Source organism: Vulpes lagopus, chromosome 1 (genome assembly GCF_018345385.1).
Source record: "Vulpes lagopus strain Blue_001 chromosome 1, ASM1834538v1, whole genome shotgun sequence".
NCBI lineage: Eukaryota > Metazoa > Chordata > Mammalia > Carnivora > Canidae > Vulpes > Vulpes lagopus.
In genome coordinates, this window is record NC_054824.1 from 13339901 (window position 1) to 13359968 (window position 20068).

Consider the following 20068-nt stretch of genomic DNA (forward strand, 5'->3'; position numbering starts at 1 on the left):
ACAACTGTGATAACTGGTTAGTCTTAAGCCTTAAAGAGTGAGTAACTCAAAGGACATTTTTACATGATGTAGGTCATCCATATGACATTACAAACCAACATGATGAAGAATAATCATGTACCAGTAGTTAAGATCAAAAGGATAACGTCTTATTTTCAGTCTCTAATTTATCCTATATATGGTACTCATTAATCTTAGAGAAATCCCTACATTCTAGTATTCTAACAATAGTTGTAATGTCCTTTGAGATTGTACTTGAATAAAAGTACAAATTTGCCATATAGAGTTAATTTAGAAAATCGTTAATAGAATTATTTTCAATAGCAGTCCTGATACCATGCCTTTAATGTCAAACAATTAAACTCAAGTATCCAGAAGATTTAATAATTTATGTGAAATTACTTAGAAACACACAAACTAATCTTTAAGTGGGAATTCATACCGTCATAAATCCATCCAGCAAACCTGAATCGGGTTTCGGAGGTGCTTGCAACCGTTCCATCGACCACTTTTCAATGATGGAGGATACTTGTGTATTCTCTGTATTTAATATTCTGAACCCTGTCATATTAACACCACTGTATCGGTAGGGCTCTACATCAAGAGCAAAGAGATCCTGAAAGACAAATTTCTTGGTGTTATTATCAACAGAGTAAATTCAGAGATATGTATAATTAAAATAGTCAATTATTCTTACTTCTCTTAGAAGCATTAACATGATTGTTTCTCAAGTGATGTTAAACATCACAAGTCACCAAGATTCAAATAGACTATTTTTATGCTTTGCCAATGCAAATATATATATTCTAGATAAGTATGCATGTATATATCATATTCTAATTTCACCAATGGAACAGCAGGCTTTTCTGTAATCTACATTTAAGATTTACATTAGCTTTCTTCTCTATATTAAAGATTGTTCGCCCTTAAATTTTATGCATGCACTAACTTTTTTTTTTTTTTTTTTTATAACTGACTAGGTATTTCTTCTATGCCCTGCTTCCTCGACTGGTTACTGCCACTTTTCATTTTGTCTTGTCTTTTTTATTTTTATTTTTTTTAAGAAACAGTTCTTGAAATGTGGATTGTAACTAATGAAAATTATATTAAAGATAAGGACAACAAAATTGGCCTTTTTGGTTATGGAACCCCCGCAGTGCCTTTGTTTTACACCTTATCCAACAAGTTCACCATAGGAGCCCTTTAGATTTTGGTTGTTGGTCCCAGGCTGTAGTGAATGCTCTGGCTTTGCCTTTTGGTTCCCAGGAGAGGGGAGGCCAAAGCATCCAGAAGAGCTGGATGTCACCAAGAAAACATGCAGTGTGTGGGACACCTGCCTTCTTTCAAGTTGGCATTAACTAATCTTTAGATCTAATAGACAATATTGGGATTCAGAGCAACAGTAATGCCATCAGTCTTATATGCAGCAAGTCTTGGATTTATACAGCTACATGGGCAGCAAAATATAAATAAAATTCAATGGAGAGCAGATGATATTGGGCTGAACTGTGCTCTGTGCTGTGAAAAATAGAAAGGATTTTTAGTTTGTTTTTTTTTTCCCAACATTTGCAATCCAGCCAAGGACACACACACACACACACACACACACACACACACACACATACACAAACACAAAGGGGCAAAAAGAGTAGAAGTGATAAGTCCAAGGAGTCAGAAACAAGACAGATAACTTTGAATGTTTGTAGTCAAGAATAACTTCATAGAATAGTGGTATCAATGCTGCCATTAAATAATGGCCAGGCTTTTGATAGGCAAAAGGAAAAGGATGCCATTCAAAGCATCATTAAGGCACAAAAATTAGAAAACATAAAACCTATTCAGGAGACTGATCTAGATCAGTTTTGCTATAAAAGAGAATTGATGAAGGAGAACAGGAACAAAAGAAATTAGGAAAGTCAGGTTAAAATCAAACTAAAAAAAGACCTTGAATTATAGGCTGATGAGTTCTATATGTCCTAAACTACTTTTCCTTTTTTTTTTTTAATTTCCTTTTTTCTTATTAAGAGATACTTTTTTTGGTAAATATGTTATTTATTTATTTATTTTATTCATAAGAGACACAGAGAGGCAGAGACACAGGCAGAGGGAGAAGCAGGCTCCATGCAGGGAGCCTGACATGGGACTCGATCCCAGGACCTCAGGAGCACGCTCTGGGCTGAAAGTGGTGCTAAACTGCCGAGCCGCCTGGGCTGCCCTAAGAGATCCTTTTGATTTCTCTAAAATCTTATGATTATGGTAGAACCGAGTTGTAACTACACTGAAATATAATTTGCTGATGAGTAGTGATTATGCTCTCTTTTAGCGTATCACTAAGTTTCATACAGGCTGCAAAAAATCACTTGGTGGGAAGTAATATCTCTATTAGAGTGAACCATAGGATTACCAATAAAATGTAAACTATTGTGTGAAGAATCTCTATTAGAGAAGAGCTGTTATTACAGGAAGCTATTGCTGTACATTATAGTGGTACATTAGAGTAACTTGATCTAGTAGCTTTGAGACCTCTAAAATCAAGTAGACCAATCAGAAGACTTTGGGTTAACTGAAAACATTGGTTGGACTGGGCATTGGTCACTGTAGGAGTGGAGATGCATGCTAGAGACAGTATGGAGGGAAAAAAATAGTCCAATTTTGGTGGTGATGTAGGCATCAGACAAAGGAAATCAGAAGAGGGGTCAACTTAGAGAACATTTAAGATTTAAATAAATATCTTAATGTAACACCAGTTAGACTTGTTCTATAATGCAGCAATATATAACAACTCAGAAATCTTACAAAGGAACGTTGAGATTTCATTTCAACAAAGGTATAACTGAAGTTCTAAATACCTATCAGTCCTAAAGAAAATAACCAAAGAGGAAGAAGAAAAATAGAATGAAGACTCAAACTTGGATACTCTCATATATTGGGCAACCAGCAGTAAAGGGGAATAGAATATGCCTATGCAAATATGCCACCTTAGCATGTGGATTACTTTGATCTGAAGGCAATCAAGACCCTCCAGTAGGGGGGGGGGCAATCAAGTCTAACCCCTGTAGACTGAGGAAAAACTTTTATGTCTGCCTTAACTAAAATAATTTATATAGAGGGCCTGTACCCGAAAAAGAGCTATTACTAGAAATAACTTTTTTTTTTTTAATCTGAAAGATCTTTCAGCATGGCAGGACAAACTTCTAATTACCAAATATCTGTTCTTCTTATCGGTCTGTGAATTACCCTCCTCCCCTTTAAGCCCCAGGCCCTCATCCCATTCCTTAGCTCAATTATCTGACCTGACCTTGAGTCTCATATCTTTGGGGCTCCTTACACATGAAATTAAATTTGTTTTTTTCTCCCGTTAATCTGTTTTATGTCAATTTAATTATTAGACCAGCCAAAGAACCTAGAAGGGAAGAAGGACAAAATTTCTGCCCCTACAGCAGGAAAGAATTAGTGACAGAGACAGACAGTCGTTTCACAGAAGAGGGAAAATCAGGATAAAATTATTAGTAAAGAAATAGAACCAAGAGTTAGTAGGTTTAACAGAAGGGTAAGGTCATATTTTCATGCATACTTAAGAAAAAAATGTGTGGTGATTATGTAAAGACAAAAGATAAAGGTAACATTCAATTTGCTAATTGCAAATTAAATAATACTGACTTTAAAAATCCAACTAAACATAGGCAAAAGCAGAACAGAATATTTAATCTACTAAAAGAACAGATTCAATAAGTCTGTTTTTTTAAAGTAAATAGAACCAAGATAACAACATAAAAATTTATGCTTTTCTAAAACACTGATTTCTCAGCAAACCAACGTGACTATCTATTATGTTCTGAAAGTTCTCTAAAGCAATATATAAATAAGATATAATATTTTGCGTTTTTCAAAGATTTTATTTATTTATTTATTTATTTATTTATTTATTTATTTATTTATTCATGAGAGTCACAGAGAAAGGCAGAGACATAGTCCAAGAGAGAAGCAGGCTCCATGCAGGGAGCCGAATGTGGGACTCAATCCCGGGACTCCAGGATCACGTCCTAGGCCGAAGGCAAACGCTCAACCGCTGAGCCACCCAGGCATCCCACAGATACAATATTTTGAATTGACATCGGAGATAATATTATTTCCAAATCATCAGCTTCCCACCAAAAATTATTCTCTATGAGAATTAATTCTTCCTGAGTTTATAAAAATAAAATAAATGATAACTACAAAAGTACTAGTCATTCTCATTCAAAAACCCATTCTTCATCCTGAAAAGTCTTAATAATAAAATTTAGAGCATTATCTTTATGCTTTAAGTTACTTACCAGAGTGGTAAAGATATAATGATAGTACTCTGTCATCATTCCCATAGCTAATGCCTAAGAAGCAAAAAATAAAAATATATATATATGTTAATATTTAAGACACATATCATATGAAATATGTCAATAAGAAAACAAAATAGGATGTTATGAAGAATCTGGGTATAATATTCAGGTTATCTTAAAACGGGGTCAAACTAAATCTTTTCTCTATAGTTAAAGAAGATTAGCAGTTACTGAAGGATTTCTGAACCAATTCTCTTGATACAAAAGCTATTAGTTGAAAGTTTGCAATTGTAAAGCTTATTGCTTTACATAGTAAAGGAGGCATTAAATTTGATGCAAACCTGAAATTAGCACATCTTAGTTCATTATATTTGTAATGTCTCCACTACAAATACTCTAATGAGGAGCACCATTCTATTTTGATGAACACTATTACTCCATTAGAAAAAAAAATGCAAAAAAGAAAAAAGAAAAAGAAAAAAAAATGCTGCAAAGTGCAATGCCAGTAGGAATTTTTTTTTAGTACTTTAGAGACTTTCCTTAGCATTGATGAAGCAACTGTAAATCACCACTGTTATTTGAAAAGTACAGATACAGAAATGTTCTTTACTTTTACTAATAGACCAGTTGCAAATTACTATTTTATTTCATACTTATACAGTCCTTGTCAATTTTAGACTATCAATCTTAAAATAAGGATTTTTGGATTAGAACTTCCAGTCACAAGACTCTCAATTTCTCCTCTGAAAATGAGAACACTTTTGAAATAGCTGTTTATCAATGAATAGTAGTTGGTGATGATAATTGAAAAATGATGCATTTTTGAGCTGAATGAAGAGCTCTTAGTAGGAAACAAGTATTCTCAGGTGCATCTAATGCTCTTCCATAAAATACTAACTACACACATTCATTCGCTAAATAGCTGCCCCAGCTATATACCCTATGTAGTCTATGCTCACAGGTAGGTATTAACCAATTAACTAAAATAAAGTTTTTATATCTAGAAGTGAGCTGTTCAGTTAAGAAAGAATAGATATTTGTGAACATTTTTGGAACATATCAAATATACTTATTTAATAGGGAGAAACATTTGTTAATGAAAGACAGCATCAGAGAATTAAGCAGAGGAAAGGAATTAATTGTGATATTATGATTTATAATAAGAATACTAATTTGGTCATCATTGATGACCCTTTTCACACACACACACAGACGCACACACACACACAGTGGGATTGTGTGCACAACACTTAGGAACAAATTATCAAATAATATTTCCTGAATGGACAAAGAGTGTATGAGCCAATGAGGCTCTGATGAAGTCTGAATCTTAATCAAAATAAGAGAAAATTTCTCTTATTAGATAAGGGTACATAAGATTATCTTTGTAGAAAGTATTCATTGTTCTGATGGATATGTACCAAAGGTTTCTCAGCTCCAGAGCTGTGCAATGACAGCTCAGCATTATTCAATAGTTTTTATTTTATCAAATCAACAGGTAGAGAAATATAAAGACAATTGAAAGAAATAGTGATTCGGATGTATAACTATAAATAGCATATAATGCCTAAAATGTGTTAAGTACTATTCTAAGCACACTGCACATTTTACTCTAATTTAAGCCTTGTAGAGGCTGAAGGCAAGCTGACCCATGATGGGTCACTTTGGCATGAATGTTATTCTGAGCTGAAGGCAACAAAAACTGTGTGGGGTCAAGAGAAACTTTGGCTCCTCTCTTAACACATAAAAAAAACCTAAATTGGGAATCTTTCTCAGAATAAGGATTATTAGGAGAGATAAATTTTATCAGAGTGATCCATCAGTATGGCAGGACAAACACCTAATTACCAAACATCTGTTCTCCTTATTGCCTTGGGAAGTGCATTCCTTTCCTCTGAAGTCCCCCTTCTCCTTAGTTCATCATGACAAATAGAACTCATTTTGGCCAACTGACTGTCTTTGGAATTTCCATGTCTGTGTGGATTCCCTACATGTATGCTATTAAATTTGCTTTTCTCCTGTTAATCTCTCTCATGTCAATTTTATTCTTCGGTCCAGATAGAAGGACCCTTAAAGGGGAAGGAATTCTTGCTTCCTGGGAGCCTCATTAAAAATCTTATGAGGGGGATTCCTGGGTGGCTCAGCGGTTTGGCGCCTGCCTTTGGCCCAGGGCGCGATCCTGGAGACCCGGGATCGAGTCCCACATCAGGCTCCCGGTGCATGGAGCCTGCTTCTCCCTCTGCCTGTGTCTCTGCCTCTCTCTCTGTGTGTGTGTGACTATCATAAATAAATAAAAAAAATCTTATGAGGTAGATCCTCTTATCAAACTTATTTTAGGAAAGTAGGGAAGTAGGAAAGTAGGACAGGATAAGAATGAATAAATTGGCCAACAAATTGAGATAGTAAGTAAACATGAACTCTCGTTTTCTAACTCTTGAAGTTTGGATATAGGATATAATATGCTACTTCATATTGGAATGCCTGGGTGGCTCAGCAGTTGAATGTCTGCCTTTGGCTCAGGTCATGATCCTGGGGTCCTGAGATTGAGTTCCGCATCGGGCTCCCCTCAAGGAATTTGCTTCTCCCTCTGCCTATGTCTCTGCCTCTCTCTCTCTGTGCCTCTCATGAATTAATGAATAAATATTTTTAAAAAACTATGCCACTTCATAAAATGGTATATTTTATATTCCCAAAGGCATTGATCCATTGTAGGATATTATAATCTCTCTCTCTCTCTGTCTCTCTCTCTCTATATATATATATATATATTTTTTTTTCTTTTTTTTTTTTTTTTTTCTGTCTGATTTTTTCCTTGATAGTTTGAAAACCTCAAGGAGCTCAAGCCAGTATTGAAAATTGTGTTCTGGAGATAGCGATGGAAGACATTAAGGAGATGGTGGTAGGGACAGCAGTTTGCTCCTGACATGGGTATTTTGTACTAGCCACAGGCTTCTTCTTCACCACCTTGAGAAGAAATCTGTAGAGGATAACTGAGGACTGTTTATGCCTTTTCTGACCTTCCTTCAGTCTTTGATCCTGAAAACAAGAATCAGTTATGTGATGGGCACTAAGGAGGGCACTTGATGAGATGAGCACTGAGTTTTATACTGTATGTTGACAAACTGAATTTAAGTAAAAAAATTAAATTAAATTAAATTAAAAAGGTTAAAAAAAAGAATCAGTTATGTACTATAATGTGTAATCTAAATAGAAAAGGGTAGTTATTTTTGATTGAGTACCTACACCATAAACATTAACAAAAATGGACAATAGGGATACTCTCTTGAAAGATAAATTAATAATTTCCAGTAGGATTAAAAAAAAGAACTTTGTAGAGTTTAGACAGCAGGCTTGACCAATGGAAACTTGATTAAGGCAAAGGGACCTAGCTGAATACAGATAGGCCCACATCAATATATCCATAGGCCTCAACTAGCCAATGGAATACTTAGGACTAGGCAAGTTACCAAAAAAGGGAAAATTTCATACATGGCAGTACCTCCTCACTTTCCTTATTGATTATTATTATATTTTTAAGACTTTATTTATTTATTCATGAGAGACACACAGAAAGAGGCAGAGACATAGAGGGAGAAGCAGGCTCCCTGCAGGGAGCCCGATGAAGAACTGGATCCCAGGATTCTGGGATCAGGTCCTGAGCCAGACAGACACTCAACCACTGAGCCACCCAGGTGTCCCACCTTCCCTCTTTAAAAACAGCTCCCACCCATTGCCTCCTGGCAGATAGCCTCTCCTTTGCTGTCCTGCCCATCACTCCCTTGTGGTATAGTCAATAAACTTCTACCTCCTTTGTTCTGGCTTAAGTGAATTCACTGCCATCACCTGCACCCACCACCCCCACCCCATGCCCCACTGGCTTCCAGTCAACCATTACCCCACATTTGGGGCCCCCATCCAATCTGGAAACATTTAGACACCACAAACTTTTTCTGGATGTTTTTTAAATTATAATATTTATGCCTTGCTACTGTTTTTAAATGAACTGTATACACACTTCAAACCACATTAATAATGATAAAATTAATATCTTATGTATAAATAATATGAGAGTATCCACAGTAGAAAAACTGGATGTACAATAGAAAAATTGGTTGTACTATGTTATTCCTCCTGGAAAGAAATATTACAGATTCATTTTTCCCAAAATCAAAATATCATTAGAAATTCCCAACATTCAACTAGTGTAGTGTTAACAATGCCATATGACAAATTAACATATTTAGGCATAGTTTGGAATCAGTTTATCCTTCGGGTTATATCCAGAAATTACATTGCTCAAAGTTAACAATTAAAGAGGTTGACTTTATATGATATTTCTTAAAATTTAATAATTTTATTCTTGCTGCTGTGGGAATTTATTTGCATCTGATTTTGCATTTTTCCAATCTAAAAATTTTATTTTCACACTCTCTAATCTAGACTTTCAAAGTCTTAATTAATACTTTTTCTCTCTGTTAGAATGACCTTGTGAGGTTTTATTGCAGATCATCTTGACCCTGCCATAGGGGATTCTCTTTGACAAATTTGGGTGGAGGTGGAATATTTTCTTATTAAGGCATGTATACCAATTAGTGCACTCAAATAGCCAGCCCCAAGCTTCACTTTTTTTTTAGAGCGTTCAGGGAAGAAAATTTCAAATTCTCTTTTGCTCAATATTTAGGAAACACTCATTTAGTTTAAATAAATAAAACAATGAAACAAATACAGCTAACCTGATAAACGTATTCCTGGATACTCCTAATATTTGTTCTTAGGTTAAGCCAGACAAGCTGAAAGCCCATCAATGCCTGCTCTAACTCTTATACCATTTCTTTGGACTTCCATCATTAACCAAAGTTGAGAAATCTCAGAAAAATTTCATAAATCTTAAAATCAAGTCTTGTTAAATGTATTACATTTATAAGAAGTAATCTATTTACTTTCTTCTTGAATTAGTTTCTAGAATAACTGAGATCCAAATGCTCTCTTGAACTAGGTAAATTAAAAAACAAACACCATATATGTGGTTTGTCAGTGTTATAGAAACTAAAAACATGCATTCTGTGTAATAATGTTATGCTGAATTCATCTTAGCTCCCATATTATCATCTTACCTTTGCTCTGATTTTTCATCTACTACTCTTGCTAATATTAACTTCTTCTGCTGTATATAGTTTAATTTTTAAAAGGTTATTTATTTATTTATTTATTTGAGAAAGTACATGCACTAGAACCGGGAGGGACAGAAGGAAAGGGAGAAGCAGGTTCCGCAATGAACAGTGAGACCTAAGCCCTGGGCTCCATCCCAGGATTCAGGGATCATGACCTGGTCTGAAGGCTGACTCTTAACTGACTGAGCCACCCAGGTACTCTGTATACATTTTAGATAGTATCTTAATTATGTTTTCATTTTGCAAACAGAGCAGGTTACATATAAGGAAACAATTATAAAATAATGGATATACTAAATAAAAGGCAGAATGGCAATTCTATTATTAAAGTTGATGGATACTATCACCTTTCAAATAGCAAAATAAGTCCGTTACTCTAGAGACAAGACAATCATTTACATACTTGCTAAAATCCTAGAGAAAACCTACCAAAGCTCCGTCACTGACAAATTGTCCAGTGCTACTCACTCTGGGCATAAAGGGATACTCTCTTTTCCAAGTCTGTCTATTCTAAATGTGATCAAGAATTGGTTTTGGTATACATGAGAAATAAATCCCTGCTCTAGGTTTCATTGCTTACTTTATTACATCACTTTATTCACTACCAAAAAACCCTCAAAAACAAAAAAATAAAAGACATCCAAATTTCATATGCTTTACTACTCAAATATAACACTAGAGCAATTTTCCAAATCCAATTAAAGATTTTACTGTAGTGAAACCAACACTCATATTGGAAGATTGGACAAACATCTGCTTAATAAACTAACCATGTTATAACAGGCATTTACTGTTGATAGTTATATTTTATAGGATATAATTTGACATCTGAATCTGCATAATTCTCCAGTAGAGATATTTTATCTCTTAGAGGTTCGAGGACAGTTTACTAATTCCAAACCACTGTGATATCAGCCAGTATGTGCTGTTTTGCAATGTTGCTGCTAAATCGGAATAGTGAGGAAGTAACATTAAAAGTTTTCACTGCCATGACTTATTTCATTTGATTGATTTACTATTATTTTTTGAGTCAGGCAATCCTTTATTCTGGAATGAACACTTAACATCGCTAGAAGAAATATGAATCCCTCTACTACTTCTTGCTGCTGGGCATTGATCAATTTACCAATCTTTCTAAGATTTAGTTTCTTCATCTGTGAGGTGGAGATAGTTTTTACTCAATGGGGTCACAGTGATGATTAAATAAGATCAAATGTGTAAGGCATCTCCTAGAAGATGCCAGCTAAAGAGCAAATCTTTTTTCTCTTTTTTTAATGGTTAAGCGTCAGACTCTTGATTTTTGGTCAGATCATGATCTCAAGGGTCCTGGGATCCAGCCCTGCATCCAGCTCTGAGCTCAGCTTGAGGATTTCTCTCCCTCTTCCTCTGCCCATCCCCTAACCCCCCTCCAACTCTCCCCCCTCCTTAAAAAAAAAACAACAATAAAACAAAAAAGCTTTAAATGCAAATATAATAAAGGATCCAAGAATTTTAAGTAAGTTAAAGATTACCTGTTTCAAAATGCCTGCTGCCATTTCATGGCTACAGTCAAAGATTACATGGAACTCCTTGCCTCTCTTCATTTCCTTTAGTAAGGGTTTTGCATCCTTTGTATCAGCAGGTAGTTGACGGATTTTAAGCCGAAGATTGTACCTTGATGGAGCTTTGATGAGCTCCTGCAAACGAATGAGACCTTTAATGAAAAAGGGGGGGGGATAATATTAGAGAAAAAACAGAGTAGGTCATAGAATCACAGAACATACTCACTACAATACCTGATTTTTTTGACCATGCATATGTGCATTTCATGGCATGACCACTGAAATTCTTACTTTCTAACCACATCTCATCATTTTTGTTAAGATGATTGTTTCTCAAATTCTTTAAGAAATTATTTTACAAATTATGAAAGACATACACGACTATAAGTTGATATAATAATTTAAATAAATAAAAAGATATAGAGCAAAATACTCTCCCTCTGTACCCCAAAGGGTTGTCACAATTGATAGCTTACAAATATTATTCCTCCATTATTTTCTATGCATTTCCACATATATAGATAGAGTTTTGTTTCGTATTTTACATTAATAGTGGCTTGTATAAATGTCTTAAAGTCTGTTGTAAGTCAGTGACTGTTATAATTTGTTATTATTCTTCAGTGTTAGAAACTCTGGTTACTTTTTTTGTTTTTGTTTACAAGTAATGGGCTAGTAATTTGGTTTATATGTAAGAGTAAAATAAGTTTCTTAAATAAAATAGACTCAAGTAGTAGCCTGAACCATAATTAAATTAAGAAATAAAACTTTTTTTGTATTGTTTGCTAGATATAACATTAACTTCAGAAAAATATATAACCACATGCATTATTAGTAAAGCAAATATTTTCTGAAAGAAGTAGCATCTCAGTATATGTTTCAAAAATATATCAAATTAATATATACACGTTCAATACGTCTAGAACTGCTGGCATTTTAAAATAAGAGAAATCATCAAAATTATTCTTTTATACAAACTTCAAGTAATGAAACCCCTTCAAGAATTCACATACAAGACTAGATATATAAGAGTGTGATAAGAATAAAAGTATCATCCGATTCTATTCTAGTTTGGACCAAATTAAGCAATTTCCTTATCTCCTCTTCCTACTCTTCTTTCTTATTTACATTTTTTTCCATCTCATCTCTGTATTTCTATTTTCCCTGAAGAACTACCTTCATAAATATTAGTAGGACAAACAATAATACAAGAATATATTTGGAAATAATTAATTTGGAGCTTTCTCTCTGTGCGTGTGTGTGTGTGTGTGTGTGTGTGTGTGTTTCCTCCTGGAATAATAGGAATAAAAATATATCTTATTCTGAGTAAAAAAATCTGTGTATTAAAAATCTGTGTATTATCTGTGGATAATATATGATCCAGAGAGTAAAATCAAATTCTAGAACTCTTTTCTCTTTTTTTTTTTCTAGGATTCTTTTCATTCAATTTTTAAATAAATAGACCATTGTAGATATAACGCTATATACACTTTATTTAGTATGTTGCAACATAGCTAATAAAATTAACATGACTAGTTTTCAGTATTTTCATCCTCAAATGAGACATACAGTTTAAAAAATATGCAAATTCACAAATATACCTAGTATCTTTTGCTTTTAAAATACTGTCCCATAAAATTTACTTCATTGCAAGTTATTTTAGAATTTTGCCATTTAAAATTCTACAAATCATGGTTGCATAAATTACACAGTATGCCATAATTGTCTCATTTTGATTTATAAATTTAAACATTTACTAACTATAGTAAAATGGATATAACACAATTAAATGATATTAAATGTATCCATTCAACATAATACAATTCAGTCTAGAGAATTAATGTATATATAAAGAGTACAGATGTAAACAAAGGTGAAAACAAATATTTGAATTTATAACACCTGCTTAATTGTAGTTTAGCAGTGAACTTATAAAATCTTCCAAAACAGGTATAAAAATCTATATTTATTTGAACATGGGAATGATCTGCAACTAAATTAGAATAAATTATTAAAGGGTAGTAGCATTGTTTAGCTACTTTTTATAAATAAACCAGAGTATAATTGCAGTAAGGCAATGGTCCCCCAACTTTGGAAAGTATGACAGTAATCTATGGAGCTGGTTACAATCTAAACAGCTAAATCAGAACCTGCAGAGGATAGGACTCATGCATGTGTATTTTCAACAATCTTCCTCCATCATCAAAAAGTGAGGTTAATTTCCAAAGATAAGTCTGGTTTCAGGTAAATGTCATATGGGAGTCACTTTTGGAACCACTTTGGCATACCAATTCTATAGGATAATAACTATATTAGCTAGGATCATAAGATAATCGAGTAATTAATTCAAAGAATGAATTCCAACTTCATTAGGAAAAGTGAATCAGAAAACTGTAAATACAGCTGACTGTAGGAATAAAAGAAAGAAAAGAAGACATCATTCATTTACTCCTGCATCAAACAAATGTTTATTAAAATCTTACTATGGGTCAAGCATTGTTCTAGATATTGGCAATACAGTAAAAAATAAAATAGACAAAATCCCTGCCCATACTATGCTAAAAATATACAGGGGAAGGCAGGTAAAGGTTATAAAGCAGGCAATTATGTATGAAAAATAGCAAATAATATTTTGGTGGGGAAAGTACAATTATTGAGGAAGAATATAGCAGAATCATCTAACTCAGAATGAGAGTGCTCATAAAAATTATCCCAAAGAAAGTGACATCGAAGATAATACCTGAATAAAAAAGAAGTTGAAAGACTAGATAGAAGAAAAAAAGTTTGGTTTTGTTTTTATTTTTGTTTTTGTTTTTGTTTTTTAATACTGGCAGGGAGGTGAGAGAGTGTGGGCAAAGTATCTTAAGAAGCAAGGAAGAAGTGGTGACAAGTGTAACTTAAGAGGGCATGGGGCTGCTTCAGAAGCCTGTGTAAATTACTTTAGAGTTGAAGTCTTAAGAGTAGTGGGAAAGTCCCCACTTAGAATCTACATTTCAAAAGAAGCATTTGGGTGCCTCGGTGGCTCAGGTCGTTAAGCATCACTATTGGTTTTGGCTCAGGTCATGATCAAGCCCCATGTTGGGCTCCATACTGGTCATAGAGCCTGCTTAGGATTCTCTCTCTCTCCTTCCCACCCCTCCCTGCATTCTTTAGAAGAAAGAAAGAAAGAAAGAAAGAAAGAAAGAAAGAAAGAAAGAAAGAAAGAAAGAAAGAAAAGAAAGAAAAGAAAAGAAAGAGAAAGAAAGAAAGAAAGAAAGAAAGAAAGAAAGAAAGAAAGAAAGAAAGAAAGAAAGAAAGAAAGAAAGAAAGAAAGAAAGAAAGAAATCACTCAGATTTTCAGTATGGGGACAGATCAGAAGAGCTAAAACTGAAGGAAGAAAGAGTTGAAAGGTAGTTGTAATAAAGCAGGTTAGGAAAGGCCAAGATCTGTGTGCAGGGCAAGATAGTAGGGAGAGATAGAAGTAGATAGACCAGAGAGAAGTTTTTGAAAAAGTACAGGAAGTACTTGGTAAGGGAGAGAGTTGAGTCAGGGAAGTTTCCCAGATTTCTGTTTTGGGGAGCTAGAGGGATACTGTGCTTCCACTGAGCATGAGATCACGGGGATCAGGTCAACGGAGGGTTCAAAATGAGAGGAACAACCAACCGAGGGTTGCTAGTAAAAAAAAAATAGTAAATACTTTAAGAAAGTGTTTATTAAATTTAACTACAAAATTAATGATGACCTAGGAAAGGATAGTTCTACTGGGATGGTGGGGGTAGGCTATTGTGCCATTAGTAGGAGTGGAGGGAGGTAAAAAAATAGACCCCTTCAAAATCATCTCCATATATTTCCATAATGTAACTTAGTGCCCATCCTAATCAGATCTAATATCCTTGTAAGAAACTACCAGTGCTTTCCTAACCCATCATCAGACTTGAGCTCAGGAACAGACTTATAGGACATTTAGTGTCCTATCTATTAAATGAGTTTTATCTAGATCAGTAGTTCTCAAAGTATGGTCCACATATCCCCTCACTCTTTCAAGGGGGAGGTCCAACTATTTTCCAACTATTTTCATAATAATACTAAGAGGTTATTTGGCTTTTTTGCTTTTGTTTTGTCACTTGTGTGGAATTGTATGCTCTGGAGGTTATAAGACACAGATGATGTCACAGCATATTGAATGAAGAAGTAAATATGAAAATCCAGCTCCCTCCCATTAAATCAAAGATTAAAGAAACCTATGGAAATATCTTACAAATGCTTCCAGAGAACTTCAATGATTAAGGATGTAAGATAATATAAAAACCAAAATGTCTAAAAATTACTAAGTTATATTATCTAAATTTTTCCTAGCTCTGAATTTCTATTATTCTCATAAAATTATTTATATAAATGCAGAATGATCTGATACCAACCTTTGCCAAATGAAGAGAAAAAAAAGCTATCCTTGGCTAACTTATCTCACAAGATTTTGTGCAAGTTAAATATAAATTGGGGGGATTTAGCCTATCATTGTAGAAATAGCCTGGGTGTTAGGTTTGAATTTCAGTTCAAAAATGTATGATCTGCGTGACTTTGTGGAAGACATTATATTTCTCTCTGCTTTGCTTTTTTCTTCTTTATATTAGGATAAAGCCATATATGTATTAATATACAAATGCCCAAAAAGGAAATGTCACATATCAGACTCTCAAAAAGTGGTAGCTGTCAATATTTTTATTTTTGCTAAGTTTAGGAAGGATATAGTTATTTTTTTAAGTGCTGGTTATTAAATCTGTCCTTGGGCACTATTTTGACACTGATTTCAACTGAAAATGTAACAACATAAAAATTTTAATTGAAATTTTAAGAGATTAACTCATTACTAAAGAAAAAGGAACACCATATTTTCAGGTTAGTCCAACAGTTTTGAGTTGAAAAATCTCAAGTGATTCAAAAAATAGAAATTTTCTGAAGAATAAAATCCACAAATAGTATTTGCAGAGTTCATCCTATGTATAAATACTGCCAAGTATTTTCAAATCTCTTAAGAGCTCATGTGGATGGTCCATTGAGCCATCAGGTACAATAAATGTTTACTTATTCTCTTCAAACACATACATCCCTGCTGGCATTAATGTAACAGATTTCAGTTTGCCAGCCTCCCTGAGGAATAATATTGAAGAGCTAAAATAGGATAAATAAGTAAATAAACAGATAAATAAATAATAAATAAAAAAAACTGCTGCTAGTAGGAACTGCCATCTTCTACTTGAGAATTAGAGTAAAATGTTGCTTTTATTCATTCATTCAGCAAGTATTAACTGCAAGTCCACTATGTGCAAGACATTGTTTCATGAATAAATATGACAGGAATCATAGCATTTATTCATTCTTGAACTCATGAAGTACAGTTTGACTTTGGCACTTTTTTTTAATACAAAAGTTATTTCTACAATGCTTTTCACCTTCAGTTTTTGGAATAAATGTAGTTCAGCATTCCAATCAGTGGAAAGAGACCCAGAGAGCTGTTTGAATACTGAAAGTAGAAACATGATTTATAAATTTCATTTTTCACCATCTTGTGCACCAGGTGCTTAGACTTCTCTCCTGGCTTCCAAGTCTTCTTTGCTCTAAACTATGATATTGTTTCTCTTTTACCCATATTTCCTTACCAGATCCTTTGCCTTCACCATTAGGTGGCAATTACATACAATCTCTGTCTGAGTTTTGTTATTTAGCACAACTTGGAAGAATAAGAGAGGGTTGATAAGGAAGATGCATCCAAAACATTCAAAGAATGGATGTTTACCCACTTTATTTAATGAGTTATTTGATGGCCTCCTTGCAATTTAATGTATGTGGATAAGGGTTTTATCCAAAGGGAAATGGGCCTAAACAGCAGGAATGCCTAATTACCATACTGGGTATATGTATTTTCCTCTGTAGATCTCTATGGATCTTTCTATCTCCCCCAATATTTCTCTGCAAACTATTGTGTTCAAAACAATTTCTATTTCAGAAAAGATTACCCTAATCAAATTCATCATAAACAGTTAAATATGCATGCTCTGTAAAATATAATAGGCAAAAAGTAAGCTTCTTAAAATAATTGGATTGCTTTACATGCGGTCATTTCCCACAATTCTTTGGTCAAAATGCAGAAATAAAAGGAGCCATCCATGAGACAAAATAAAAGTTGAAATTTATTTTGTTGAAAATGTGGTTAATACAAAAAATTTCCAAACAACATTTTCAGAAATGCAGTATACTTTAACAAATTTGGCACCCGGTTAAGTTATTTAGTGAAAGTGTAGAATTATAACTCCTTAAAACAATCTTTTAATTAAAATGCCCCCTCTTTCCCTAATGTAATTAGTTGATGTAATGATAATAAAAGAGAAACAATCTGCACAGATGGGTTCCTGAAAATCTTCTAACAAAAAGGGAGCACCACATTGCAATTATCCTTTTATTTTGGTAGATGAGTAACATTCTATTCCCTCTAATTCCTTCACTGAGAGTACATTTTTTTAAACTTTTTCTGCTTTCAGATATTTTACAGTAGCTGAAATCAAGGTTTATCTTCAGCTTACAGGGACAGAGGTCTGAGCTGCTCTTTTCAGAAGGTGGCATCAATTCAGCTTTTAAGAAGAATCCAGAAGGAGTCATTTATGCACACTCCAGCTGGCACTCTGTTCTAAAAGAGATCAATCACACTAACTCTCTGCAGGCCCAGCCTCCCCCCGCCCCAGGAAGGGGAGTCCCCAGGTTCCTCCTATACCCAGATACCCACTTCAGCAGCCACACAAACTAGAGTTTTGCCACCTGGCTCACTCATCAGGCCTATTTATCATTTTAGTTACTGTGGTCTTTATGCAGGCCAGACCTCTCCCCTACCCTCCAAATGCCTTGTGTACTAAACTATATAAAAATGACTCATCCACATTCAATGTTTCATCATCAACCCCACTCCCTTTCTTTCAATTGAGAAAAAAGAATCCATTGAGAGACCAAACATCTCAAAGAGTTATTTTTATTAGAATGTTTTATTTGTGCTACAGAGTGTTTTAGACTTATTTTTTCTTTTTAAAAGAAAATGCTATGCATGGAGCCCAATGAAGGCTTGAACTCATGACCCCGAGATCAAGACCTGAGTTGAGATCAAGAGTCAGATGCTTAACTAACTGAGCCACCCAGGTGCCCCTGTGCTACAGAGTGTTTTGAAGAAAACTGAATAAAATATCTATACCAGTTGGGTTTTGCAGGCTATGGTAACACATTAAGTATTGACAAGGGAGTTAATCATATTAAGAAAATCAAAAGTGGCTTATACTTTTGAGATGTAGATTGCCACTGAAAATTTTTGTCTGTCCCCCTCTCTTTGGGGATGAGGTAGATTTGTTTATCAGTACAGGGAAAACTAAAAAAAATAAGGAGAATTGAGGTCTAAAATAAAAAGGGAGAAGAGGAAGGGAAAATCAGAAGAAACATCCAAAGTGGTTTTCATGTTCTTAGAAGAGGGAGATAAAGCTATGTAGAGAAGACTAGAAGGTTGGTCTCCTGGGAAAATCTTCAAATCCTAATAATCACCTTACAGAGAGGGAATGCCATCTCTCTTTTTGAAATCTGCTAGATCTTCAGAGTATGATAGAGCCCAATACATTCAAAACATGTAAAAACACTGTAGCATGATATATTAGAAACCAAGTAGCAGATGAGTTTCGATTCATATGCCAAGGTGAACTGTCTGTGGCTACCTCGAGTGCTGTGTGAAAAATGTTTTTGAGACCAGTTCTGTGTTCAGAGGCATGTTTCAGAAAGGGATTTGAACCTGAGTGATGGGGTAGACGTAGTGGCATCATGTATTGGTGGTCATCCTTATATTAAAATCTCCTCCTTACTTATTTGTGTCATCAAATGCTAGCCAGGATATTGTTTTATTGAGCAAAGGCTTTCTACGCTTCAGAATGGAAAACAATACAGTGCAGACCATACATTTCAGACACCGTGCTCTTATATAAAGGCAAGAACCAGTGCTGAACCATGATGCCTTTCAAATATGTAGAATCCAAACAGGAATTCTGACTCTGACAGTCTCCTGAAAATATTTAAAAAGCATATAAATTGGGCAGCTGGGGTGGCTCAGGAGTTTAGCGCTGCCTTCACCCCAGGGCGTGATCCTGGAGACCTGGGATGGAGTCCCTGCATGGAGCCTGCTTCTCTCTCTGCCTATGTCTCTACCTATCTCTCTGTGTATCTCTCAGGAATAAATAAATAAATAAATAAATAAATAAATAAATAAATAAATAAATAAATCTAAAAAAATTTTTACAAAGCATATAGATTAATTGTCTGAAGCAACTCATTAAAATTCCATATTGTTTCTTCTTGTCAAACACCCACAGACTCTCAAAACTTTGCTTTACCATGTAACACACATACATGTGTGCATTTGTGTGCACACACACACACAGGTTCACATTCATACACCCATATACCTCCTCTGTTTCTATTTCACTGGGAAATCTTATATATCTCTGCTCTGACTTCTCTCTACAGGATAATCTGCCCATGATGCTTGTGTTCTTTCTGTTATGTTTCCCTTTCTAAAATCCATACCACACATGCTCATAATACAAATCTAGCAAAGTGGAAGCCTCCCAGGAAGGCCTAAGGGGGGAAATCATAAACTGGCAGTACCTGAATAACCTTTAGCAGGTCAGTCATGGAGAAAGGCTGAGACCTTTCAAACATATATGCAACCTTTTCATAAGTCAGTCTTACATGTTGCATCATGATGCCAAATTTCTGACCCATATGGTGGCATGACAGTCTGCATCAATACCACTTCATTAACTTTCTACTGAATGACTACAGAAAATATTTAAATTTTCCAAATTTTAGTTTTCTCATCTGTAAAAATGTGATTATAATAATCATTACCATACAGAAAAAATCAGATGAGCTAATGCATACGAATCAGTTAGTACTATGCCTGGCACATACCAACCTTCCTTACTGGTTTCTGGTAATCACTCCTCCCCTGGAACTCAAAAATCACTGTGTGTGTGCATG

The 20068-nt window shown here is 34.5% G+C and overlaps 1 protein-coding gene across 8 annotated transcripts in view; it reads right to left on the reverse strand.

Annotated features, from left to right (window-relative positions):
- The window catches only part of GRIK2 (glutamate ionotropic receptor kainate type subunit 2), a 638483-nt gene that overhangs the window by 340905 nt on the left and 277510 nt on the right, over positions 1-20068 (reverse strand). For all 8 annotated transcript variants that reach the window (XM_041767187.1, XM_041767198.1, XM_041767221.1 and 5 more), the window contains 3 exons: positions 11002-11183; positions 4317-4370; positions 443-616 (listed from right to left, as the gene is read on the reverse strand). In XM_041767187.1, the coding sequence (XP_041623121.1) occupies positions 443-616; positions 4317-4370; positions 11002-11183 (410 nt within the window). The remainder of the gene's footprint in view (positions 1-442; positions 617-4316; positions 4371-11001; positions 11184-20068) is intronic.